Source organism: Volvox carteri (assembly GCF_000143455.1).
Source record: "Volvox carteri f. nagariensis unplaced genomic scaffold VOLCAscaffold_47, whole genome shotgun sequence".
Classification (NCBI taxonomy): Eukaryota; Viridiplantae; Chlorophyta; class Chlorophyceae; order Chlamydomonadales; family Volvocaceae; genus Volvox; species Volvox carteri.
In genome coordinates, this window is record NW_003307590.1 from 200,463 (window position 1) to 225,995 (window position 25,533).

Consider the following 25,533-nt stretch of genomic DNA (forward strand, 5'->3'; position numbering starts at 1 on the left):
GCGCCGTCAGGTTTTGTACGACGTACTGTGTTCAGGTGTGTACGGCAAGTACGGCGGTACATGCGGCAATAAAGCAGAGTGCGCGGCGTGGCAGGAGGAGAGGACAGTTAGGGAGCAGGACAAGATGTGATCGTACATTGCAGTTCGTACACGAAGCCCGTACGTTTGGAGTGGGCCGAGATAGGAGTGGCGGCAGGAGTGGGCTGACGTGAGCGGGCTGAGACGCCACAGCACGGCGCTGTGCGGCTGGCCTGTATGCTGGTAGCTGCAATTAGCAAAATGAGGTGAAGGTACGGAGGGAGGGAAAGAAGATGGATGATTCCCCCGAACCCGCCAAAATAGCTCCAAGAAGCTTCCATTCACCTCTGGGGGTTCGCTCGGCCTCTGGTGCCCCCGTGCACCACATGGGGGTCGCAGCCTCCCTAACACTGCCCCCCTCATTTCCGAAGCCCCCTGCCAACATCAAGGACAGGTGTTTTTCAAAACATACATACATACATACCCGCGCCTCCCCCGCCGCGTCGCCGCTGCAGCCACCACCGCTGCCCGAGACACTGCCGCCGCCGCCGCCGCCCCCGGTAGTACGGCTGGTATTGGCGGCAACGCCGCCGCCGCCGCCAGCGACAGCAGGGCATGGCGCCAGGGAGATAACCGTCACGATGAGCTGTACGGCAACCTCTTGCGGTCCGTCGTTGATGACGTACGCCTGACGGCGAGCGAGGCGGGGCGACGGTGTTGGGGGGTTTCATTACATCAGGAGATAAACACGGAGGACACCGAAACGGCGGGGGAGGGACGGAAGGTGTATTGGATCAGGACGAGCACCCGCCACAAAGACCGTTGGAGCAGTTAACAACCGAATATTCGCCCCTGCAGTTGCCCCAGTGCCCCACGGGACTCCCCACCAGCACCACCATCCTGCTTCAGCCCGACCTACCCACCGTGACATTTCCGCTCCGACGCTTATAATACGACGCCACAATCGTCACAGGCGCAAACGTCCGCCGTACAATCGAGTGCAACGGTTTCCAACTGCCGCCGTAGTCCAGGGAGGACCAGCTGTATCCGGGCCAGATGTCATTGAGTTGCCAGTACAGCACTCCCATGGACATGACCCGTGGGTCGGAGCGAAGTGAACGCCAGCGGCCGATTGCGGTTGAGTAACACAGCGCTTGCTGAGTCTGCGGTGGGGCATAAAACACACACACATACACATACACACGCACACAGGAATGAACTGTAGGTACTGGAAGTACTGAAGAATGAAGTTGTTGGGGGGATCTTCGGGGTTTCGATGTGGGGTACGGCAGGGTACGGCGAAGAAACGAACCCTCTGCCCCTCCCTCCATCTTTTCCTCCCTCCCTCCTCCTCTCATGCAGATGTAGTTTTGTGTGTATTTGTTGAGGTACGTCGCCTTCCGCCCCACAAAAAGGGATGCTAGGAGCCCCCACACCCAAACACACCCAAACACACCCAAACACACCCAAACACACCCAAACACACCCAAACACACCCAAACACACCCAAACACATACCTGCAATTGATATATCCATGCCTTGTACAGGTGCAATGGATCGACCTTTGTGTTGTTCGCCTCATCCTGCTGTTGCTGCTGCTGTTGCTGCTGCTGCTGCTGTTGCTGCTGCTGTTGCTGTTGCTGTTGCAGCTGCTTGCCTACCATCGCTGCCCTGGCCGCCCTCGCCGCCCTGGCCATCGCCGCCGCCGCCGCCACTGCAGCCGCGGCAGAGGACACGCCGCCGCCGCCGCCCCCGGGTGCCCACCCCCCGGGCGGCTGACGGAAGTGTGACGTCAGCGAGGCAATGAGCTCGGCCTCCCCGTTGGGGTGGCGCTGCCTACCATAGGTACATGTCGTACGTATCGTACATGTATTACATGTGTTACACTTTCGGAGGGTAACGCAACTCAAGAACTCGTGCATGCATTGTGATGTACACCAAGTACACCAGTCGTTACAAATCGTACAGTACTTCGTTGTGCACCTACCGTACGTGCGTCGTACTCCGTTGCATTGTGATGTGGTGCTATGTTTGGAATTGTCGTTTTGGCGGTGGTAAAGGTGGCGGTGGTGGTGGCGGTGGTGGTGGTGGTGGTGGTGGTGTAATCGTGATGGTGGCAACCCATTGCTGAGCTGACGACTGCACAGTGTGTAGCGAAGTGGTTGATGGCAGGGACGCGGGGTGTCCCGGGGAAGCAAGGCGGACGGAGAAGGAAGGCTGTGGGTTGCCTAATGACGCGGAGGATGTTGCCTGTTCAAGCACACGCTACCAGCATCCCCGGATGCTGCCTGTGCAGGCAATGCCTTCCAAGATGTTGCCTGTCGAGGCGATGCTTCCTCGGATGTGCCTGTTCAGGCACACTTCAGCATCCCTTGAATGTTGCCTGATCAGGCACAACCTTCAGGAATCCCCCTCGGGAGAAGGGGGTTCGGATTCTCGTCGGCACCGTCGCCGCCGCCCACACCGGCAACTCCACTCCCCCATCTCACCTGTGTCTCATGAACTCGGACAGAGGCATAAAGTCCGACGGCTCACCGTACTGCCGTATCACCTCGTACGACGCGAAGCTCTGGTAGCCGTACTCAGACACGAAGCGGGCCATGGGATAGATGCCTGGATCCAAGCAGTCGTCCTGGTCGTGGGTGGACGGGGGTTTTGAGTGATTGGGTGTGTATGCGTATGTGTGTGTGTTGTCTGTACGGTTGTCTACACAGCCGCGCCATATCGCGAAATCTGTCGGTTACCCAACCGAAGCGACCTGTTGGGTTTTGTGGCTGCTGTACGGCGGTCGGTTACCAAACCTGTTATATGCCGTAGGGGTTGCGGTGTGTGTGCATATGCTGTGCGGCGCACGCTGCTGCTTCCGCTCATATGCTGCATTGATTGCTGTGTGGCCGCGCGGCTTTCTCACTCTTTTCTTCGACCCCCTTTGGAATATCTATTTATGGCTCAGCTCATCGCCACACTCCGCAACTCCAGCAGCCCATCCAACTGCCAACTGCTCCAGCACTTCCCTCCTTCCCTTCTGTCCTTCATCTCACGCACATCTCATAACATGTCCTGTTCTCCAGTTCGACTGGCAATCGGGAACTGGGTTCGCGCAATATAGATTACCTGGTATGGGTAGTGCAGCACTTTGTCTTGCTCTGTCTATTGGGAGCGGCTCTCCAGGCAACCGACAAAACTACATTAACAAAAAATCAATATAAACAAAAAAACGACGAACCGACGAACCGACGAAAAGGAAAGTTAACCGTCAACCGCCAACCGACCTTATAGTTGTAGTAGTGCACATCACCGGCGGCTTGATCCCCAGCGTTGCCCCAGCGCTTGATGTACGGCAGCCGGGAGTACAGCCCCGAGGAGGGAGAGCTGTCCACGTAAGGTCGACCGGGGTCCAACTGCAGGGGGGCCACGTGTGTGTTTTGGTGCGTGTGCGTGTGCGTGTGTTTTGCGACCGGTACGTGCCAATCATCGAAGCGGCCGGTGATGATAATTCGGCTTATTAATAATTGTTAAACTAAAACTTAGTACATGAAGCTTCTCTTAGCGTGGGGGTGCCGGCAACATAAGTACAACATAAGCATTATGTGAAGGCCTGGAAGGACGCTCTCACTCCGCTGGTGTACCGCAATACCGTTTTACCGCCGTACCTGCTGCAGTACACCCCCTAAAAGCTCCACGAATTGCGCCACAAAGTCCGCGACGTAGAGCGGCCTGTTGGCCCGTGTCTCGTCAAACCAGTCGAAGCTTGTCTCAACCTGCGACAACGGAGCAGTTGAAGAGGATGTGAGACGGCGTGGCGTGCCGCGCCGTGCCACGTCACGAAAAACACACACGCCACAGCTCCCACGTCGCCACAAGGACGCTTCCCTCCTCTCCCTTAAGAACGAAGGAGTGAAGGCAGGGGGGTGGGAATAGCCGTACCAGCGAACACGGCTATTCCATCACGTCGGCGGGGGTACGGCAGAACCTTCACACCTTCAAGCCGCGACACGGGGAGACAACAGCACGTGAGCACATACATACAGGCAGACAACACAGCGCCACCATCCTCTCCAATCCAGGCCTCTTAAGCATCAACCGCAACCAACTTCCCAACCACCTCCAACCTCCATCTCACCTCGTTGTTCCCGCCCCAAATTGCAATTGACGGGTGCCCGGCCAGACGCCGTACTTGCTCCGCAGCCTCATGCTGTACCTGTAGATCCAGCGGGGTGTCCCCGGGGTACATTTCCAAACCCACGTATGTATGTACGTATGTATGTACGTATGTATGTGGATGTTTTAGCGCTTGTGCGTGAAAAAAGGACTGGTCGATGGGCAACCAAGTGGAGGGTTGTGTGCTGTGATATGGGTGCGCGAATAAGTGAGAACGCGTAAAGACAGGAGCGGAACCAGAAGAAGCAAAGAGAAGCAAAGGGCTGCTTGCAAAGAGGTGATGGATGGATGCATGGCTCTCTCTCTCTCTCTCTCTCTTTAGATAACAAACAGCAGCTAGGAGATAGCGGAGAAGCGGCCCACACGGAGAACAGAGTGAACACGAAGGTGATATTTTGGGGGGGTTGTCAAAGCGGAGAGAGCTCCAGTGTTGCACTGCAGCGCGGCATCTTGCGTGCGGGTGCGGCCCGAGGGAGAGGAGGGGGGAGAGGAGGGGGTTAAGGATTCCCGGTCACCAGGACTACAGAATTCCCTTCATTCCCTTCATTCACCTCTGCATTCATGTCCAGCGTGTTGGGATAGGGGTTGCACGCGAACATAAACTCCTGCCATATCAGCAAACCCGCGCCGTCAGCCATGTCGTACAGCTCGTCCAATTGGTAACGCCCGCCACCCCTGCGCGGGCGTCACCACCGTCGCCACCACCGTCGCCGTCGCCGTCGCCGTCGCCGCAGTACGTACACACACAGCAAGGGTAGGCGGGCAGGCGGCACCGAAGGCGGCGGAGGAGGAAGAGACTTATGGGGAGGAGAGGTGCAAGCTCGTAGTCGCAGCCGTGGAGACCACTCCTGGCCCGTTTGCGTTCGATTTCTCATCATCATCATCAGCCGCAGCAGCAGCAGCAGCATTATCATTATCATCATCACCATCATCACCATCATCACCATCATCACCATCATCACCATCATCACCATCATCACCATCATCACCATCATCACCATCATCACCATCATCACCATCATCATCATCATCATCATCATCATCATCATCATCATCATCATCATCATCATCATCATCATCATCATCACCATCACCATCACCATCACCATCATCACCATCATCACCATCATCACCATCCCTCAACCCATCCCCAGCTCCAGCTCCCCACTGCCCACTCACCACACTCGCAACATGTTCATTCCCGACCCCAGTGCCGCCGCCAGCAGCCCAGCTATCCCCTCCTGCTGCTCCTTCTTCGCCCTCCCAACGTCCCATGGGTCTGTGCCGTTGGCGCTGCTGCTGCTGCTGTTGGCGCTGCTTCTTGCGATGGTGGGTGTCATTGTGTGTAATATGTGGAGCGGTATCACGTTGGCACCTCGAGCGAATAACGGTTGGCCGTTGACCCGCAGGAAAAACGTCTCATTTGGAGCTGCGGATAGGGGCAACGGTCAACGGCCAACGGTCAACTGTCAACGGCCAATACATGAATATGGTGTTAGGGAGATGAGGAGCCCACCTTGCGGGAATGAAGATGTCGCGGAGCCGGGGGGGCGGCCCGGGGGGCCCGATGTGTTGACTGACCCAGTTCCAGTCGTCCCGCCTTTGGTTTCGGTGCCGGATCCTAAGTCGACCAACTCTGCCATGACGTCATCCAGCGGCACCGTCACGAGCTCCACTGTACGAAACCCCACACGTCTGGAAGGCGGGAAGCCGGGGGGAATAAGGCGGGGGGGATAAGGCGGAAAGAGAAGGGCGGGAGGCGGGCGGAAGGCGGGGTGGGGGGGAAATTTGGAGAAAGGGGATGTGTGTTATTAGGCGAGATGCAGTACACCGGCAGGACCAGGATTCAAAATCCCTGAAGTCTCCCACCATTTGTGTGGAAAGCCGCCATAGCAAAGCATGTGTTTAGCGGTGTTTAGCGGTGTAAAACATTTCCTCATCGGTCATCCCCCCTTTTTCCACACACACCTACGAATGTGCGGTTGACGTTGGCCGCCAAAAGCCGTGCGCCAGCCCGAACCACCGCCGCCGCTGCTTCCCACTGCCGTGTCCCAATTTGCGCCAGTGCCCGCCTCCGCCTGCAGCAGCTTCTCCTCAGAGCGGGGAGCCTGTTGCTGCTGCTGCTGCTGCTGCTGCTGCTGTCCACCTGGCAGTGGCGATGGCGGTTGTGGTTGTTCTTCTGGTTCTTGTTGGCCTTGTTGCTGTTGTTGCACCCATCCTGCCAGGGTGTACAGCGGTTGGGCTCCGAAACCCACTGGCCACCACAGCCGTACCGCCGTGGCGTCCAGGTCCATCTGCCAAGGGGAGGACCAGTACGGCACGCACAGGTATTCTTTAGGTAGTTTATAGTTATCATCCGCAAAAAAAAAATAAAAGAACTTGACGACACTGCAGAATGGCACACGGGAACATAATCTGCCTTCTTTTTAAAAAAGGAAGTAATCAAAGAAAGGATATTCAAAAGAGCTGTTAAGAGCTCCTGTATCCGTTTTCAAAAAAATAAGATGCGCGCGGTGCGGTACTCGATGCGGTACTCGATGCGATACGCGCTGCGATGCGACAAGCTTGATGCGACAAGCTTGATGCGACAAGCTTGATGCGACAAGCTTGATGCGACAAGCTTGCAAGAGCCCGTAAGAGGCCCAGACGAGCCAGGAGGCTCAGGAACCGCGGACGTACATCCAATCCCATTCCGACATGAGATGAGGCACCAGGACGGTCGCGGATCGTTCTAAACAACCGGCAGAATGGAAATCGGAAGGAAAATGGTTCCGGAGCTACAAAAGTGGCGGTGTCGCACACACTCACCTGCAGCCGCACGAACTGTGTCCCTCCGACAGTTATCCCAGGGGACTGCTGACCTAGGGGTTCCTCAACCCGGCCCAGGACGCGCCGCGATCCGTCGTCGCTGCCGCCGCCGTCGCCGTCACCGTACGGATCCCAAAGCTCAATCACCACCGTCGCTGCCGCTGGGATCGACGCTGCCGCTTCGAAGTCGTTCGCCGACGATCCCGGCGGTGATGATGCCCCCATGTCGAGTTGCTGTTCCTGCGACTGTACGGCAGGCGGGGCTGACGGTTGCGGGGGCGGGAGCGGGGGCGACCACACCTCAGCCTCCAGCACCAGGCTGATCGCACCGGATTGCGAATCGTTGCCGCCGCCGTCGCCGCCGCTTCGGGCGCCGTCGCCGTCGTCGTCGGCGGCGCCGCCGGGGGGGGATGTACGATGCACTTGCTGTACCACGTGAAGCCCTGTGTAGTGGAGACGGAAGGGCGGTGGTAACAGCAGCTATGGCGGAGGTGACGAGCTTAGAACAGAAGCGGGATCGAAGAGGTCAGTCGACAGAGCACGTACACATACACATACACATACAAGGCAAATACATACATACGCACGCACACGGAATCGCAGGCCGCAGCCCACGCGGGAAAAGGTGCCGTGAGGAGACACGCGCCACGGCAATGCCGTACCTGTCATGTACGGCGCGCAGTACCGCACCAGCCGTACGGCGCCGTGTACGCCAGCGGGTGCGAATGCGGGTCCCCAATCCCAACCCATATCGGATGCTGGCTTGCGTACGAAGGCGAATTGGCCGAAAGAGCCCGGAGCCTGAGCGGGGGCAGATACACGCGCACATGTACGCGAAGTCAAGTAGAATAAACAGCAGCTATATATTCTTTCCCACCGCCGCTGTTTCCACCACCGTTGCCTGGATTGCTGTCATCGTTATGATCATCATCGTTATCATGACCGTTATCTCCCCCATCACCACTGTTTCCGCCGGCGTTATAAAGAGTGTGTGTGTATGTGTGCATGTGTGTATGTGTGTATGTGATGTCACATGACAGCTCGCCTCGGTGCCCCAACAGGCCATCCCGAAGAGCACAAAGACTCAGCATTGCCAAAACAGGCACCGCTAACAAAACAGCTTCGCGGAAAAACGCACGCACGCACGTACCGTATTGGACGGCAGTGGGTACGGATAGGCTGCCGCTTTCTGTCGTATGTACGGCACCGCCGGGTGTATGACGATGGACAAATTGTTGGCATCTTGGTCCGCCGCCTGTAGTATTTGCCGTACGTCCAGTCGGTACGATCTGTACACAGCAGAACGTACACATCGAAGCCCTCATCCTAGGAGCGTGCGTCACGTAGTATATACATACATACATATACATACATATACACATATACACATACATACATACATACATACATACATACATACATACATACATACATACATACATACATACATACATACATATACACATACATACATACATATACACATGCGCACATAAATACATACAGAAAACCATCGAAATAACTCCTAATCCAACACATACGGACATACGCACAGACGCACGCACACCTGTGAAAGTTCTTGAGCTGGGACAGCATCTGACCGTTGAGCAGTACATCCGCCACCGTATCCACCCCATCCAGGACCAGATCCCACCCGCAGCCGTCGGCGCCCACCACCCCGCCGCCGCCGGCGCCGCCACCGGCGCCTTCCGCAGCCGGCGCCGCTGCCGTACCGGGTGTCGGCGGCAGCGTGAAGGTCGTGGAGAACGTCCAAGTGTCCATCGCAACCCAGCGAAACTCAAGTTCATTGAACCTGTACACGTCGTACATGTCGTACATGTCTTACACGTTACATTCGAAATTGCATTTCTCTTCGCCGCGCCAGTGGGCAACGCTGTCGACGCGCACCATTGCACGGTCTGTTACAACGCCGGGCATCCGCCTTGGCTGTACGGCGCCGTACAGCCACCAGTTTGACACAAAGTAGGACGAGCGTAAGTCGAGCCCCCTACACCAGCCGCATCTTTGGCATTTTTGACGCGTGAAAAAACCACTCCTATAAACTCGGCTTTTCAGCCCTCAGTAATCAGTTGGTCGTTGGCGGTTGACACCAGACTCCCTGGCCGACGCCTCTCTCACCTGTACAGCGGGTCGCTCTTGCGATCCCCGGCGGGTGCCCCCAACAGACCGGCGTCCCACAGCGCCGCAAGCGCGTAGCCGGGCACCGCCACCGACCCCAGTGTCACGCTACCGTTGGCATTGGATAAGCTCCATGATGGCCCGGCGGGGCCGGATAGATCCAGCGTGTTGACGGTGCCTGCGGCGACGTTGGTTTGCCTGCGCCACGACTGCTGCGCCAGCGGCTGTGTACCCATCCCCATCGCCGCTGCGCACACAGCCGAGGCATCTGCTGCTGCCAGCTGCGCGGCGGCGTAAATCCAAGGACTGCAGGAGTGTGCGCTTGCGGTGTCATTGGCGTACTGTGAAGGGAGGAAGAGGCAGCAACAGCTTCCTAGGCAGTTGCAGGTAGCGTCAGTGGCGGCGGTTGCGGCGGGAGGGCTTTGGGAGATGTTGGCGGGGATTGGCGGGGTGGAGTTGTCTGTGGCGTGAAGATGACGGAGGCTGAAGGAGGTGGAATGTACGGCGTCGGCCGGGCATGTGCCCAGCAGCAGCTTCCCGAGAAGGACGATTGCGACCAGGAGACGGTTGAGTGCGCCTGTCGGCGATCCTGTAGCTGACGAGTTCGGGATGCGCTGCAGTGGCATTTGAAACTGGATGTTTTTTGTGTGAATGTCCAGGGCAGGAGTTCAGCTGAGTGCCTGCCGGGGGGCCTTTTTAGTTTCAGAGTGCGGTGGCGGCGGCCGTCCCGCGGGTCGTGTCGGAAAGCGCAGCCTCACGCAAGCAGCTATTTTTGGAGGCCGCTTGACATCGATGTCTATTCGGGTGGATAATTGTGATGTGTTTGTCGAAGGCGCGTATGTGTTGACGGTCCTTGAATGACCATCGAATTTCCCTGTGCAACCAGGACCAGCGACAGATGGTGCTAAATTTTCATATTATGGATACATGAAATGTACATGTGCAGACTCAGGGTCTGTTTAGAGCTGCTTGCTCGAATCGGTGCAGAGGTAGTTGCAAAGGGCTACGGAACACATGGCCAGCTTCCCTAAGTTAGTCCTAACCTGATTTATGGTCCCACTGAACAAATATTGCATTCTCTGGTTTTCCAATTCAAACAATTGTAGGCTCCCTCGCTGCAAACTTAACGGAGTCGTCCATTTACCGTAGACGACGCTGCAACAGAACCTGCCGATGCAACCCCAATACGTTACTATTATTGTTTTGGCAATTGCGTACATCTAGCTAACGTTTTCGCATTGCTGTTCTGGAAGTGAGCAGTTTGTACAGGGGCCGGGGGCCCCTATAGGATATTGTAGGCCGGGTGCACCCGGAAAATGTCCGACGGAAAATATTTCTCTACAACTAAAAGAGGTAGGAAGCGTTGGGAGATGGAGAAGTGTGTTACTTTTCGCGCGATCACTGGCTGGGCCTCTGTCTGTGATCGGCAGGTGAGATCCATGAGTTCAAAGAAGAGCTCAGGAGCCTCGATAGGCCCAAGAAGAAGGATGCTGTGAAGAAGGTCATCGCGGCTATGACAGTGGGAAAGGATGTGTCGATGCTTTTCCCCGACGTCGTCAACTGCATGCAAACCGATGACCTGGAGCTTAAGAAACTCGTCTACCTTTACCTCATCAACTATGCAAAGACACAACCGGACTTGGCGATTATGGCTGTCAACACGTTCGTGAAGGTGCTGGCAACTTCGGGGAGGGAAACTGGACGGCCTGGATGGGTGTGAGCAGGCATGTGGGCCAGGCATTCTTGCCATTACTCCTCTTGGAGCCTTTCAGGCCAAAGGCTCTGACATTTTCTGGGTCATACCCAGGTTGCAGCACTGAATAGTGCTGAAGCACCACTACCGCTACTAATCCTGATTCTCCAACTGCGACGCTGGCAATTGCGATCCCCTCCATGCGCCCCCCCAGGACTCTCAAGACCCAAATCCCCTCATCCGTGCGCTGGCTGTGCGGACAATGGGTTGCATTCGGGTGGACAAGATCACCGAGTACCTGTGCGATCCCCTGCAGCGTTGTCTTAAGGTGTGGATGGCTTCCCTAACAGGCTCTCATCCGACCAGAAAGCCCTCCGCACCGCCATCCTACTGCCCTTGGAACGTACGGGCACATGTTTTGGCACACGGCGCCAGGTTGCATTGGGTGTACTGTGAGGTTGACCCAGATTGAATCAAGGACTGCGATGCCAGGTTGTATGCACATAGGCTTGCATGGGGGGGAAGGTACGGGCTTTCATCCGCGTCAGCAGCTCCGATTATAAAAGATAGCGAGCGCTCAAGCCTTGTGACAAATAATTTGACTCACCGGCATGCCTGTTTTTCAGGATGATGATCCGTACGTGCGCAAAACGGCGGCGATATGCGTGGCTAAGCTGTATGACATCAACCCAGAGCTGGTGGAGGATCGTGGCTTCTTGGACATGCTGAGGGTGGGGCCCTGAGTTTGCTTGGGCTGGTGTGTTGTACTAAAAGACTGCTCATACATTAGGGGCGTATGCGCCAGCAGCTTGGAACGATCTGCTGCCCCAAAGCGCCTTGTGGTCATGCGTCATGCTTTGGGCACTGTCGTTTGGGTAACTGTCTTGCAGGGCAGGCCCACAGTACTAGGGGCCAGGCAGTCTGCTTGCGGTAATCTGTTTATCTGTTTGTTCCTTTCCTTACTTTGCCCGTTTCCCCACCGAATGTCTACAGGAAATGCTCAGCGATGCCAATCCCATGGTGGTGGCCAACGCGTTGGCAGCGCTGCAGGTGGGTGTCGGGTGTGCCTGGCGCACAAGGCATTCCCCAGCGGGTTGTATGTATCGCAACGTTTCTTACGGATTTTGTTGGCCAATTTTGGGTTCGGCCTTGGCCCATTTATCCACCTACCCAGGTACAGGCGGACGCATGTGCATAGCATGGTGCAAGGACGCGCAAGGGGGGCTCCTGCGGTTCTTGGCAGTCCGCATGTATCGGTTGAGGGCGACTTAGAGGTTTTTTGGCATGACCGACCATTGGGATTTGCCGGAGCATCTTTGGGCCGCTTCATAGTATGCCACACCACCCGAAACAGTTGCCGTATTCCGGGATGTCTGCGAGTGCAGGAAATCCAGGAGTTGGCAGGCAGCGGCGGGAAGGATCTGCTGCAGATGACTTCCCAGACGCTCAACAAGCTGTTGGCGGCGCTGAACGAGTGCACGGAGTGGGGCCAGGTGGGCTGTGGTGGCATTTAGGGGCTGTGTGTGGAATGAGGGAAGCGCTGGACTGGACCTTCGTTAGGCTGGTGGGGTCCTGGCCGTGCGGTGTTGGCCCATGGCCCCAATTATCGCCCTGGATTGGGAACCGTGGACGCAAACTGGGTTGTGACTTCGGGCCTGCAGCACGATGCCTTCAGATGTGTCCAGGCGCGTGACTCCTGTGTGTTATGCCTGCGACATGGGCACCGCCTCGGCGCCCCTGTAGGTATTCATTTTGGACTCGCTGGCGGCGTACGACACTCGGGACCCAAGGGACGCGGAAAAGATTGCGGAGCGCGTCCTGCCGCGCCTGCAGCACGTCAACTCGGCAGTGGTCCTGTCGGCGGTGAAGGTGATAATGCTGGGTTTCAGCATGGAGACGTCCAGGGGCTGCATGCCAGCACGGATGATGAGCATGCTGGGGCTGCATGCTTGCTGTGGGACGGGAACGTTAGGCGCAGTAACAGCAGCAGCTACACGTGTACTTTGACTTGTGGTGGTCCTGGTGTTGTGATGTGGTGATGGGGGTCTCGAAGGAGTTGCCCGGTGGACCGTGCTGTGAAAAAGACACAGCATCGCACAGACCCTAGCATCTCTAGCATCTCTCAGCACTAACATGAGCATGTGGTAGAAGGACGCATGGACAGGTACACGTGTTATCCTGGCAGAAGGACGCCTTGCATGGCAATGGGTGCGCGGGATCTAGGGAGCCGTCCTCACATGGATCACACGGGTTTGTCTGACACCCCACGACGCCTTGGTGAATTCCTGATATGGTTATTCTACGCACAGGTGATTCTGCGCTGTATGGACGTGGTGGCGCTGGGGCCCGGAGGCGGCGAGGAGACGATTAAGACGTGGAGCAAGAAGATGGCCCCGCCGCTCGTGACGCTGTTGGCGGCGGAGCCCGAGGTGCAGTACGTGGCCCTGCGGAACATCAACCTCATTGTGCAGCGGCGGCCTGCTATTTTGGCCAACGAGGTTAAGGTGAGAGGGAGAGCTGGAAGGAATGATGAAGTGGACATTGGGACGGATGAGGCTGCTATTTAAAGGGAGGGCCGCAGGTGAGTCGTCTAGGGGAAAGTTGGTGCTCTGGGATAGCGAGCGAAGTGAGGCGAATTGGTGGGGGGGACTGGGCGGAGGGTTAGCCAAGCTTCCCACACCTGAAGCTATGTCGAGTTCGTGAGCTTCCTCAAGGTCTGGGTATTGAGTTACTAATATTAGAAGAATGCGAGAGAAAAGATTGATTGAGCTAAGGCATAGTCTCGTATGCATTATATTGGCCATCGGTTGCTGTTCGTGCAGGTGTTCTTCTGCAAGTACAACGACCCGCTGTACGTCAAGATGGAGAAGCTGGAGATTATGATCCGCCTGGCGTCTGACAAGAACATCGACCAGGTGCGATATCAGGATGGACACAGCCACCAGGTGGGGATTCCTGAACCTGTTGTATTGGGGTTGCGGGCGTGCGTGTCAAGGTTGTGCATTGCCGGTTGTTCGGGCTTCGAACACCGCAGCCGAACCTGGGTTATGCCCATGCAAGCATCCCAAGTGTGCGCTCTAGCAATGCAAGAATTGAGGTGTTCGGGTCATCGTACAGTACAGTCGCTCTTGGCTTGCACCCCACTGTGTCCTTGTAACTTCTCTGTTGCCTGGCCTACCATGTCGCATGCTGACGGCCCCTCCCGCGCACCCTTTCCCAAACCAACGCTTCATAGGTTCTGCTGGAGCTGAAGGAGTATGCACAGGAGGTGGACGTGGACTTCGTGCGGAAGTAGGTTTGGGCGATATTGGGGAAGTGCAGTGCGTACACCCCGCATCCGTTTGTGGGATGCCTGGAGGAGGAGGGCGCAGGGCGAGGTAAATCGAGAGAAGAGGCATCTGGAACCAAAGGCTCCGCCCGTAGGGTGTTTTCAGGTTTTCGACCCAGTTTGTTTCAAAGCCAAAGCAGCTGATGTGCGTTGTCAGCTCGGAGCAGCGCTTGCTCCGGAGGCGAACAGCCCTGCGCTTGGATCGCAGCGTGGATGGAGGCCCACCTTTCTACTGCCATCTACCTTGCTGCGCGCTGGCCAGCCGGTGCCAGCGGGCGTGCACTAAGCTCGACTGCTCACCTATACATTCTGCCGCGTGCAACGCAGCGCAGGCCCTGCACGGGTGGATTCTCCAGGACTGTACTTTTTTCCGTGTCTGCCAAATGCATCCTTGATATCCTGGCGCGCTCTCGTTTGCAGCTCTCAGCGACATATCTGTCATCATGATAATGTCTTTTCCCACATGATGACAACATAGGAGCATGCCTTTGCACGCGACCGATATCCGTAGTAAACCCTACGCCGTTGCTGAGCCGACAGCCCAACCCTCACCCGTCCGAAACGTCGCTCCCTCAGGTCCGTTCGTGCCATTGGTCGCTGTGCCGTGGCGTTGGAGAAGGCCACGGAGCGGTGCATCAATGTGCTGCTGGAGCTGATCCAGACGAAGGTCAGCTACGTGGTGCAGGAGGCCATCATCGTCATCAAGGTAAGGAGAGCGTCCATCATGTGTGCATGCTTTTCTTCACTTGAGCTATTGCCGGGAGCGGTCGCTGCCACGTCCGCTGCCACCACGTCCTGATGGGTATGCAGTTGGTATGCTGCTCAATCCAAACAGGGCGCGAATCTGCGACGGTCTCCCGTGCATCTTCCGTGGTCCTCACCGGTGCCTCCCGGTCCTCCTCGTTGCAGGATATTTTCCGGCGCTACCCCAACCAGTACGAGTCCATCATCGCCGCGCTGTGTGACAACCTCGACAGGTAGGGGCATCGCCGACGGGTCACCCGCATGGAGGATCGTTCGTTCAGTCAGGCAAGGGAGTCTATAGGTTGTCCGCGCGGGAATTTTTGGACGCATGGACGCTGGGGATATGGCTGGAACGCGGCAGCCCGCGTCCCTTGGGTCACCTTTCACACAAAAGCCACGCCAATTAAGCGGCATGCTAGTTTTAATTAGGCGTTTTGCCATACACCGCACGAACCCGCGCGTGCAGTCTGGACGAGCCGGAGGCGAAGAGCAGCATGGTCTGGATCATCGGCGAGTACGCTGACCGCATTGACAACGCGGATGAGCTGCTGGAGGCCTTCCTGGAGACCTTTCCCGAGGAGACCGCCATGGTATGTGTCCGCGCTTACACTCATAGGGTTATGGGTGTGCTGACTGTGGTATGTATGTATGCATGTATGTATTTGTGCATATATGCATGCATGTATGCCCGCTGACTACCATTATACCTATGTGCGCTATGGTTGGTTACACGGGGGTTGCATATTGCATCTATTAGCTTGTTGGGGGTGTGCTGCACGTCTGCTTTTGGTTGCAGAAAGGCGGCGAAAAAGGGATGTCGTTGGTGTCGTCCAGGGGGACGGTGCTCCCGGCTCCTCAACGAGCATGATCTCTGGACGATTCTCACGAAACGGGCGGCCCACGTGTGGAAATCCCCTTGACCTGTAGGTCCAGCTGCAGCTGCTGACTGCTACCGTAAAACTGTTCCTGAAGAAGCCCACCGAGAGTGCCCAGAAGATGATCTCCGCCGTGCTGTCGTGCGCCACCACGGAGACGGACAACCCCGACCTGCGCGACCGCGCCTACATCTACTGGCGCCTGCTGTCCACGGACCCGGAGGTGGGTACCGCTGGGGTGTGCGCGTGAGGCTGGGCAACATGGGAGTTTATTAAAGAGGAAGATTAAGACTACCGAGGATTTAGATGCAACTTTGCGCAACAGCGTATCAATGAATTCCCAGCCCGCTCAATCCGTGTATTCGCACATCAATTCGTCCAGCCGTCTGTCCACATCCGTCAGCCCACGCGTTCTCACCTTTTTGCTGCAGGCTGCTAAAGATGTGGTTCTGGCGGAGAAGCCGGTCATTGCGGATGACTCCTCCACTTTGGATCCCTCGCTGTTGGAGCAGCTGGTGTCGCGCTACCTGGCCACCGTGGCGGCGGTCTACCACCGGCCGCCGGAGACCTTCGTCAGCCGGCAGCGCATGGCAGTCACGCGTGCCGAGGAGCTGGGCAACCGCAAATTTGAGGTGGGAGCGTTGGTGCTGAATAGTTGTGGTGCCTGGCGGGGGATCAGAACTAGGGTGAAAGCCGTGTGTATGTGTGTGATGGAGCCGTCTTAGGTATGTTGTAGGAAGGTGTTGAGAAATGGGTTAATGTGTCGTTGTCGGGTCAAAGTGGCCGAACCCGAGACGTGTTTTTTTATGGTACCGTGATTGCGGGGGACACGGGGGGTGAGAGGCGGATAATGAGGCGGATAATGAGGCGGATAATGAGGCGGATAATGATCCGTCTTGCTTCTGGCGCCCGGTAGTAGGTGTAGCCGAAGAAGCCAACCACTTCACTAATGCCCCATACTCATCCCGACAGGAGGAGGATGGCGCCACGCCTGGAACAATGGTATCGGACAACAACGCCGCTGCGGCGGCGGGGGCTGCAGCGGCAGCAGCGGCCAGCTCCGTGGGCGACCTGCTGGACCTATCAGACGCTTCGCCGGTGCCCGTACCAGCGGGTGCCGCCGGAATCGGCCCAGCAGCCCCAGCGTCAACTGCTGCTCGGGGACTAGACGACCTGTTGGGCGGCCTGGACCTAGGTATGTGCTGCGATAGGTCGGCTTTGGAAAAGGAAAAGTTCTATCCAATACTGACGAGAAGAAGCATCACTTGGCAGGGTAATCTGTACGAAGGACGTCTTCTTATCAGCAGCTAGCGTCCTGAGAGTCCTCACCAGCTTCTGATCTTACTCTTAACGTTGCGTTCCGGTTGTGTTATCATCCGTGCTTAGGCGGCCCAACGGCAAGCACCTCCGTCATGCCCTCCTACGCCGATGCGGACCCCTTCGCCGCCCTAGCCGCGCCTGCTCCTGCCGCGGCAGCCGCGGCGGCGGGGATCTCCCCTGCGGCGCTGTCGCAGCTGCCGGTGCTGCTGGCGAACCCCGGCGGCGTGTCGGTGCAGGGCCGGCTGGTGCGGCAAGGCGGCCAGGTGGTTTACCAACTTGCGCTGCGAAATGATACGGTGAGGCAGCACGCAGACTGTGGGGCCGGGAAAGGGGCCGTTGGGCCATAAATAGGCCAGACAATGACGCAGGAGGCCCCGATGGGAGATTCTTGCTCATTTAACTTGCTAACCGCCATGGCAGTGGGGTCAGGCAGGATGTGCAGTGGTGGCGAAAGCACGGGGTGAAGCGCAAATCTTTGTTTGGTACTGACCTGTGCCTCTCACCAGCGCGGGTGTTCCTAGTTAGCATGCATCTGTTCTTTCACCTCACCTGGAATGGCTTCCTTCGCGGTACCCTTGTACGAACAAAGCACGCGCCCCTTGCCGCCATGCCCATGGTTCCACCTCCTCCAGTTGGCGCCCGTGGACGGTCTCATGATTCAGACCAACCGCAACAGCTTTGGACTCAGCCCTGCCAGCCAGGTAAGGATGAGGACGCCGAGGCGACGGGCAGGCGCGTGACCCAGCGGATGTATTTTGTCCTGCCTGGTTCGACCCTGTCGATAATATGCTTTCTTGTGCCCTGCTTGCCTTTTACCGTGCCTAACCCTACTTCCGTATCGGCTGTCCTCTTATGTAAATGTGTTTGCGCACCCCTGTCCTTGTGCAGGTGCTAGTGTTGTCTACCCCGGGCGGCAGTGCCATCCCGCCTGGCGGCCTGGCCCCTGTGCGCGTGCCGCTGCTGGTGGACCCCGCTAAGGTCACCCCGCCACCGCTCAGCACCGCACTGCAGGTGGCTCTGCGAACCAACCAGGTGGGCACTGCCAGTGTTCCAGTGTGCAACCCACTGGGCACCTCCGCGCGGTGTGTGGGGAGGGGCTGCATGTACCGGGATAGGCGCTGTTTAGCACTTCAGTATTGCCATACGTTTAGCCTCGCATGCAAACGGCAGACCGGTGCTGGGGTAACCGTTGCCTTCCCAGGCATCTTCAATTTGGCTGCCTATCTGCCGGCGGCCCTTTTCTCTCCTCCACGACGTGCAGGTGGGAGTGCTTTACTTCAACGACACGGTGCCCCTCTCCGCGCTAACGGAGGAGGGAGGGACCATGGAGGCGCCGGATTTCCTGGCGGCATGGAAGGTGAGAACGCATGGGATTCGAGGAGAGCTTCCGCAAGCTCAACTTGGCTCAATAACACGCCTGTAGCTGTTACCCTGTCAAATTCACATCTTCGCTCCCTAATCTCACCGATGCACTCCGTCCCTGCCCTTTCATCTGCCCTCTTCCAGGCGCTTCCCCCTGAGGCCAGTGCCCGTTTGCCGCTAGCGGTGCCGTCAGCGGAGGTGGCCAAGCAGCGGTTGGCGGCCGCGAATTTGTACGTGTTGGCGCACCGTCAGGTGGGTGTGTAAGTGGTTCTGACGTGCCGCAGTTTCTGTGACGACGGAAGACTCGTGTCATTTGGGTCTTGGGTGTCTCCTGGAAACGTTCAGCGGGGGTGGGATTCAGAAGCAGGCAACACCTGGGGTGGCCAGGCAGTTGGAACAACGATGAGGATACGTGACCCGTGTATGTGATTTCCTTGGGAGTGCAGCGTTCCGGACGTTGAAATGGCGAGGCGGCTTTGCTTTTGATTGGAATAGGTTACCTTTCTTGCTGCGCCACTCGTTTCATGCTATGCCGGCTGCAGGTTCCTGCCACGGGCCAGGATGCCATCTACGCCACGTGCCGCATCTCTGCGGGAGGTATCGGGCAGGTGTGTGAGCAGGGTGTCATCGTCAATGAACTGTCATGGACTTTCGCTGCCGCACGTGATGCCATTTCGGCCCAGCACTGTGCCGTGGGCCACGCTCTGTATGCACGGGATGGCGAAAATGTTATTCGCGGACGACCACCAGGCGCGACGTCATTGCGAGCAGCAGCTTCCCGGCGCGCCTCCCTGTTTGCATGATCAGACCTATCCCATCGGTCGGCAACATGCCATGCCAAACCCGGTTACCTGTTTGAAATGGCATGATGGCTGGTTGAAGTGTCGGTGCAGCAGCTCACAAGCTGCTCGATCAAGGTGCTTTCAAGCCCAAAATGTTGTGCGCGCTGACGTCCCCCACTTTCAAACCCGCTCCACCAGGTGCTGCTTGAGCTCAAGTTTGTAGCGGGGGCTGGCGGTGTAGACGTGTCGGTCAAGGCGGAGCGGCAGGATGTCGCGCAGCTGGTGTTCGACGGGCTGCCGGCAGTGCTGCTGGGCGCGGCATGATGAGGCCTTCAGCTGTGGCGGGTACCGACTCCTTCTACCGAGGCAGCGATGTGAAGAAGGGCTAACGCCTTCTGTGCAGCGTCGTGTAGCAGGTTTCGGGCCGACGAATGATGCGATTGGACTCTTTGTGTGGCTTAAGCTCAGAAATCTGTTTGTACTGGGCCCGCGTGGGCCCGCGCAGACGTGCCTGGGAGAGGCGGTGGGATTCTGGTCTTGGGGTGGCTAGCTGGGAGTGGAGCGCAACTGCTAGCTATGGTGGGAGCCGCGGATGGTGCGACTGGTGGTGACCACTACATAGTCGGGGTGATTTGTTTCGCGCGGTCGCCGGTGCAATGCAAAGCGAGGTGCAAAAAAAGGGAAATGGGGTAATGTGGAAACATGCATGAACACTTTCGGGAGGGCGGCATGCCCTAGCACACCGCCACTACATCATCACACACAGTACAGCGCAGAGCGGACACTACCTCGGACGAACTGTTGGTTGCGAGAGACGTGAAGTGGGTGCCGGAGACAAGCCAGTGGCGGCGGGGATTGCTGCTGTCGCAGCGTATCTGGTCATTGAGGTGAATCTAGAGAGGCTGGTAGAGATTTGGAGGTGTGGACAGACGCGTGGCTCATCCGCCTTCTAAGCTGAGCGGTCAGTGACGAGGCGGAAATGGGTTATGTTGGACACTTGACGCATGTGCATACAGGGTAACGTGTCGGCCCACATAACATGACTGCACGAGGTCCTTTCGGCTGCACGGGCAGTGGTAAATTGCATGGACACGATGCCGACCCTGTCACCTGCAAGACCACAACTGAAATATATGTTGCTTCCCATGGATTTGGACTGTCCTGCCAAACCTTGTTTGACTACACCGATTAGGGGCATTAATGTAGATGCAGCTCTGGCTCGTGCATTGTAGCTTGTGGCTGTACAACAAAGTCTCTCCAGGGCAATAAGGTTAGTGCAGCGCCAGCGCTCCGGCATGCAGCAACCTTAGGTGATATGGAAGACCACACGGCCAGCGAGTTTTAGCCTATGCCGGGGCATTGGTCCTTATTCACAAAGCACATACTGCCGTGGGAATGCCCCAAGCCCCATTTCAAGCAGTGCCACTGTGCGAAAGAGAGGCAAAAGAACATTACAAGACACTGAGCGTGTGAAAGAGAAGAACACTAAAGGGCTGTCCAAAACATATAACCCTCCACGGGCCCCGCGCCTCCCGTATCCCTTGCTGCCTCCCTGCGGCCCCCGCCCGCCGGTGTTGCCGCCCTCCTCGGCCTGAGACAGAGCATCGGTTTTCCGTCGCTTCACCTTCTGTCCAACTGGCTCTCCTACCTCCACCTGGGTCGGACGGAATGGCACTGGCGGCTGCCCCTGCACCGGCTCAAAGTTTAGGTCCACTGACAGATGTTGATGCTTCCGACATGCAGACATTTCCTCCCCCCGGACTGGCTTAAGAGCTCCTTAGGTTCATCCTGGGCGAGTGTTAATGATCAGGCTCTTCATCATTGACGCCTATCGTACAGAGGAGGGCAGCAATGCCTCCGAATGGCGCTGGTGGTCAAAAATGGGACTATGATGATACCCCAAACGAGCCCGATCATTCACGGATGTCATCACCGTGATTAACTTGTCCATTCCTGCGTGGCTTTGAGGCTCACCGTAAGCTTTTATGCATCTGGTTTCTGCAGGACGTCTAGATGCTGGTTATGATGCCAAACTTGCTCACCGGCTCCTCTTGTAGAAACACTGCTGGCTGGTTGGGTTAATGTCTGATTCAGAGGTCGGCAAATAAGGCGGGTCCGCACCACCGTACCCGCAGCCGAAATTCGGCTACAGGCCCCGGCTGCGGGTCCCTATTGACCAAAATTTGACCAAAAGATGTGGTTTGCAGCCTCTATTGCGGCCCGTAGGGCCGCGCGCTGGTGTATTTGACTTCGAATTTTTCTTAGGTTTACTGACCAAAATTATGCCGTCCCGCAGCCGGAAAAATCGTGGCGGTTAGAGTCGGTTAGTGACCTGACTAACGTCCAACAGCTGTTAACCGTACCATAACTGTACACGGCTACACTTGCACTCCCATACTCCCGAAACCTGTCAGGATCTTAGAACTATATGACAATTTTGTATCTTTAACCGTTTCCCCTGGGATCATTGTTGCAGACAAGGTTATGAGAAAGTGAGAATACTATCTGGCAGAACGTAGCTGCCAATATGAGCACTCATGATGCTGAAACAATACAAAAGGTAGTTCACGGACTGTTTGATGGCAAGGGCGATCCAACGATTTTGGACTACATATGCGGCGTCCTGGAAGATGAACACTTTGAATTCGGAGAGCAGGGTGAAGATGCATATGAGGCGATCGGACCATTCTTGGTGAGCAAAGGTTGTGCGGCGAAATCTTCAGGCGGCATCCCTTGGATGATCTGCGATGTGTGCACCCGCATGCTCATTTCAGATCGACGGCCATTGCGTTGGAAGTGACGAGGAAGCGCGCGAAGCGTGCCGCGTCCTGGCGGAGAAGTTATCCCTGCGTGCTGCGGCCGCGGTGCCCACAGTGCGCGCGTTGGAGACCGGGCCTGTCCAGCTCTCCAAAGCCGACAGTCGGGCCGTGCTGTATCAGGAGCAATCTTATCGACACCTTATCCAGGTGACCAGCTTACAAATTCTGGCCGTTGGGACTCTCCCTTGAGCGCACCCAGGGTATCGTGCGCGGAAGTTATGGCATAAACCCTAGCGGCGACGGCGGTATCGGAGGTGGAGGCAGCGGTAGTGGCAGTAATGCGGTGGCGTGGGCCATCATGTACCCGATCCCCGTGCTCGGCGTGGGGAGCTAGCATCTCCTGGCGATAGGTTACCTAAAGCCGGAGAAGGATGTGGTGCCTGTGCTTTAGGTCATAACTAAAATGTATAAATGCTGGTACTGGCAAACCAATCTTTTTCTCACCGTCCCGCTCAGCTCCTGTTACGCCTGGGGCGCCTCAGTTGGTCGCCTGCGCCGACCCCGTCAGTCACACACACCACCGTCGTAAGGCCATGCCCAATGCGCTGTGACCGCTGGTCACTCATGTGATGGACGGCTGTTGGAGATGGGCGCAGCTCAGTGCAGTTCAGTGCAGTGGGGCTCCACTTAACGGCACCTAGGTAATGGACCAGCTGCCGTGATGCCGGTGCCCACCCGTCCATCCCCCTCCTTTGACCTTTCCAGTTTTTGAACTCCGCGGCCATGCCACGCCATCTCATTGCCAATGTACTCCACAGACGCCGTTCGGGGATGAGGCGAAGCCAGCACCCCTAACTGAGAAAGACAAGGCCAAACTGGAGAAGCGGGCGGCCAAGGAGGAGGAAGCCCAACGCAAGGTGAGAGGGAAGGCAAGGCGGCTGGGCAGATGTTGGATTAGAAAGCCGGAAAACAGCAACACATGTTTGGGGAGAAGGGGAAGGGGGGAAGAAGGGGAGAGCCGCTGGAAACTGGCTCTCTCAGATTTCCGTGAGCACGGCATGTGAGAGGAGAGCGGGAGATAGGTGAGATATTCTGGGCATCTGGAAATCCCCCACCTCTCTCACATATGACTTCTCGCACATGAGATCTCCCACCTCTCCCCTGGGTACCTGGTGCTGCTGTGTACTCAATCCCTTCCTCTACGCGGTGCGCCCTTTCCCGTAATCCTCGCCTCCCTTTCATTCCTTCATGTAACGCGTGTGAGTTCCTTACAACCCTCACCCGTCTTTCTTCCCGCCTGGCTGCTGCGTACCTGCCTACCGGGCCTCCCTCCCCCCCACACACACTCTCAAGGTCCTCGCGGCGCATCAGGCCCGAGCAGCGCACTCCCTCAAGGGTGACGTCCCCATCATCATACGAAACAAGTAAGCCATGCAACAGCATATGTGCCCCCCCATGTCAGTTCTACGTTTGATACTCTCTTGCCCTGGCAGCAGCTTCAATCGTGTGTGGTTCGTCTTTCCCTCCCCCCCATGGCATCGCGGTTGGTTAGCCTAGCGGTAGGTTCCTTGTGCTATGAGGACATGGTGGTCGTTGCTGCCGACTAGGTTCTCCTTTTACATGTCTTGGTGCTTTTGGGCCTCGCCTCACCCACCACCTTCCTCCTCTGGTGCTTTTGGGCCTCGCCTCACCCACCACCTTCCTCCTCTGGTGCTTTGGGGCTCCGCCTCACCCACCACCTTCCTCCTCCCGCTGCGGTTCTGGCTCACAGGGGTGGCGGCGGCTCCAAGGACGTGCTGCTGGAGAACTTCAGCCTCAGCAACGGCGGCAAGGAGTTGGTGACGGATGCCACAGTCATGCTGGCCTTTGGGAGGAGGTACGGCCTCATTGGCCGAAACGGAACGGGTGAGCATTCGTGATCCTGTGTTCGCGTACATGGTTTTGTCAACATGAGGGGCGGCTTGTTAGGTGGGAGCGGTATTGTCCGGGGTTTTGGACCAATCGTTCCACATGCGTGTGCGTGTGACGCAAGAGGCTCATGACCAGGGGCCCTAATGAGAAACATCCTGGTGTGTGAGCAGGGCTAGGCTAGTTGTCGTTGCTGGATGTTTTGATTTTAGAGGCTTTCAGACGGTCCCCTGGGCCCCCTGTTGGTTGGGTTTCGGAGCGGTTGGTTGGCACGAGGTGGTCGGTTCACGAAGAGGTTGCAACGGGTGAGCTTCTTAGACGGACACGTTTCTTTTTTCTTTGGGCCATTGTGCGCGTGGTTGGTGGGGGGCTCGTGAGAGGGAAACCGAAGGGGTGTCATCCCAAAGGGGATGGTGTGGTAGATGGGGAAAGTTAGATGCGTTAGGGGTTGGTGGGGTGGCTGGCTCTTGGCTTGGCTTGCCTGGGTTAAACCCGCTTCCGACACCCCACCCCGAACCTCTTACTACCCGATGATGATTCCGGCCGTCAGGCAAGACGACACTGCTACGCGCTCTGGCCGCACACGAAATCAAGGGCATTCCTGCCAACTGCCAGGTACGACAAAACGGTCAACTGAATACCGACATCGGCTACGTTGCTCGGGGAAGACGCTTGAGTTTCCAATGGACCTTCGTCGGGCTCGTGAAGTATTGGCGGCTAAGGTATTCCTGGTGAACCCCCGCTACCTAACTACCCGCCCACCTAACTACCCACCTACCTAACTGACTAACTGCCTACTTTCCTACCTGCCTACCTACCCCTGCAGGTCCTCCATGTGGAGCAAGAGGTGGTGGGAGATGACACGCCTGTCATAGAGGCGGTGCTAGCTTGCGATGCGGAGCGGACAGCCCTGTTAAAGGTAGGCTAGGGTAGGGCTGCTGGCTATTGTGACGGCGTGTCTACATCGTCACCTGGATCCGCCCTTAGACGCAGCGCAGGGAAGCCATGATAATGGGCATGGGCGTAATGTGCAGTTTGCTGCTACTGCTTCTATTGCTCCAGGAGGAAGCGGAGCTCCTTCGTGCGCTCAACCGGGAGCGAAAGGACGGCAGTGGTGCCGCTGCCACCGCTGCTGCTGCCACCGCTGCTGCTGCTGCCACTGCCGTCCAGTCGGGCGACGCCGCCAACGGCGCAGCCAAGGGCGCGGCAGCGACACCCGGTGACAAGGTCGGCGGTGATGAGGCGGCCATGTCGGCTCGCTTGGTGGCAGTATACCAGCGGCTACAGGAGATAGACGCAGACGGTGAGAGGCAACACGGGTAGGCGGGTGGGTGGGTGGGTAGGCGGACGGGTGGGTGGGTGGGTGGGTAGGCGGGTGGGTGGGTGGCTGGGTGGGTGGCTGGGTGGGTAGGCGCGAATTACGCCATGTGCAAAGGTCAGTGAAACAGCCGCCGGCACGTCCACAGCACTGATGGCCTGCTTCATGCCAAAAGTTTGGCGCGAGTGAATTGTAGCTCCGGAAGCAGGTAGGGGGGCTCGTGTGCACCTCTTCCCGCATCCCATCTCTTATCACCGCCGCAACCACCACCGCAATCACCGCCGCAATCACCGCCGCGGCAATGCACCCACCACTTA

The 25,533-nt window shown here is 57.3% G+C and overlaps 3 protein-coding genes across 3 annotated transcripts; 2 read left to right on the forward strand and 1 right to left on the reverse strand.

The window, feature by feature from the left end:
- Window positions 1-502: 502 nt before the first annotated feature.
- Window positions 503-9,753, reverse strand: VOLCADRAFT_118894 (uncharacterized protein; the record flags this gene model as incomplete). Its single annotated transcript, XM_002954935.1, has 17 exons — window positions 503-706; window positions 942-1,181; window positions 1,537-1,855; window positions 2,509-2,651; window positions 3,292-3,420; window positions 3,673-3,780; window positions 4,143-4,220; window positions 4,732-4,855; window positions 5,360-5,609; window positions 5,697-5,875; window positions 6,149-6,474; window positions 6,989-7,234; window positions 7,289-7,431; window positions 7,651-7,789; window positions 8,139-8,277; window positions 8,556-8,801; window positions 9,128-9,753. Coding segments are annotated over 17 exons (3,639 nt in total), but the record flags the coding sequence as incomplete, so codon positions are not given.
- A 690-nt stretch (window positions 9,754-10,443) lies between these two features.
- On the forward strand, window positions 10,444-18,510 carry VOLCADRAFT_65427 (uncharacterized protein; the record flags this gene model as incomplete). The annotated part of the gene is made up of 20 exons (XM_002954882.1): window positions 10,444-10,480; window positions 10,558-10,799; window positions 11,035-11,148; window positions 11,447-11,551; window positions 11,814-11,870; window positions 12,206-12,313; window positions 12,564-12,689; window positions 13,130-13,324; window positions 13,643-13,735; window positions 14,056-14,111; window positions 14,725-14,854; window positions 15,058-15,125; window positions 15,359-15,482; window positions 15,820-15,990; window positions 16,199-16,367; window positions 16,684-16,881; window positions 17,244-17,383; window positions 17,720-17,788; window positions 17,976-18,119; window positions 18,349-18,510. 20 exons carry the CDS (start codon window positions 10,444-10,446, stop codon window positions 18,508-18,510), a joined length of 2,508 nt encoding a protein of 835 aa, XP_002954928.1.
- A 3,248-nt stretch (window positions 18,511-21,758) lies between these two features.
- On the forward strand, window positions 21,759-25,201 carry VOLCADRAFT_95808 (uncharacterized protein; the record flags this gene model as incomplete). The annotated part of the gene is made up of 8 exons (XM_002954883.1): window positions 21,759-21,923; window positions 22,006-22,197; window positions 22,809-22,907; window positions 23,344-23,414; window positions 23,762-23,895; window positions 24,449-24,513; window positions 24,725-24,817; window positions 25,099-25,201. Coding segments are annotated over 8 exons (922 nt in total), but the record flags the coding sequence as incomplete, so codon positions are not given.
- Between the last annotated feature and the right edge of the window lie 332 nt (window positions 25,202-25,533).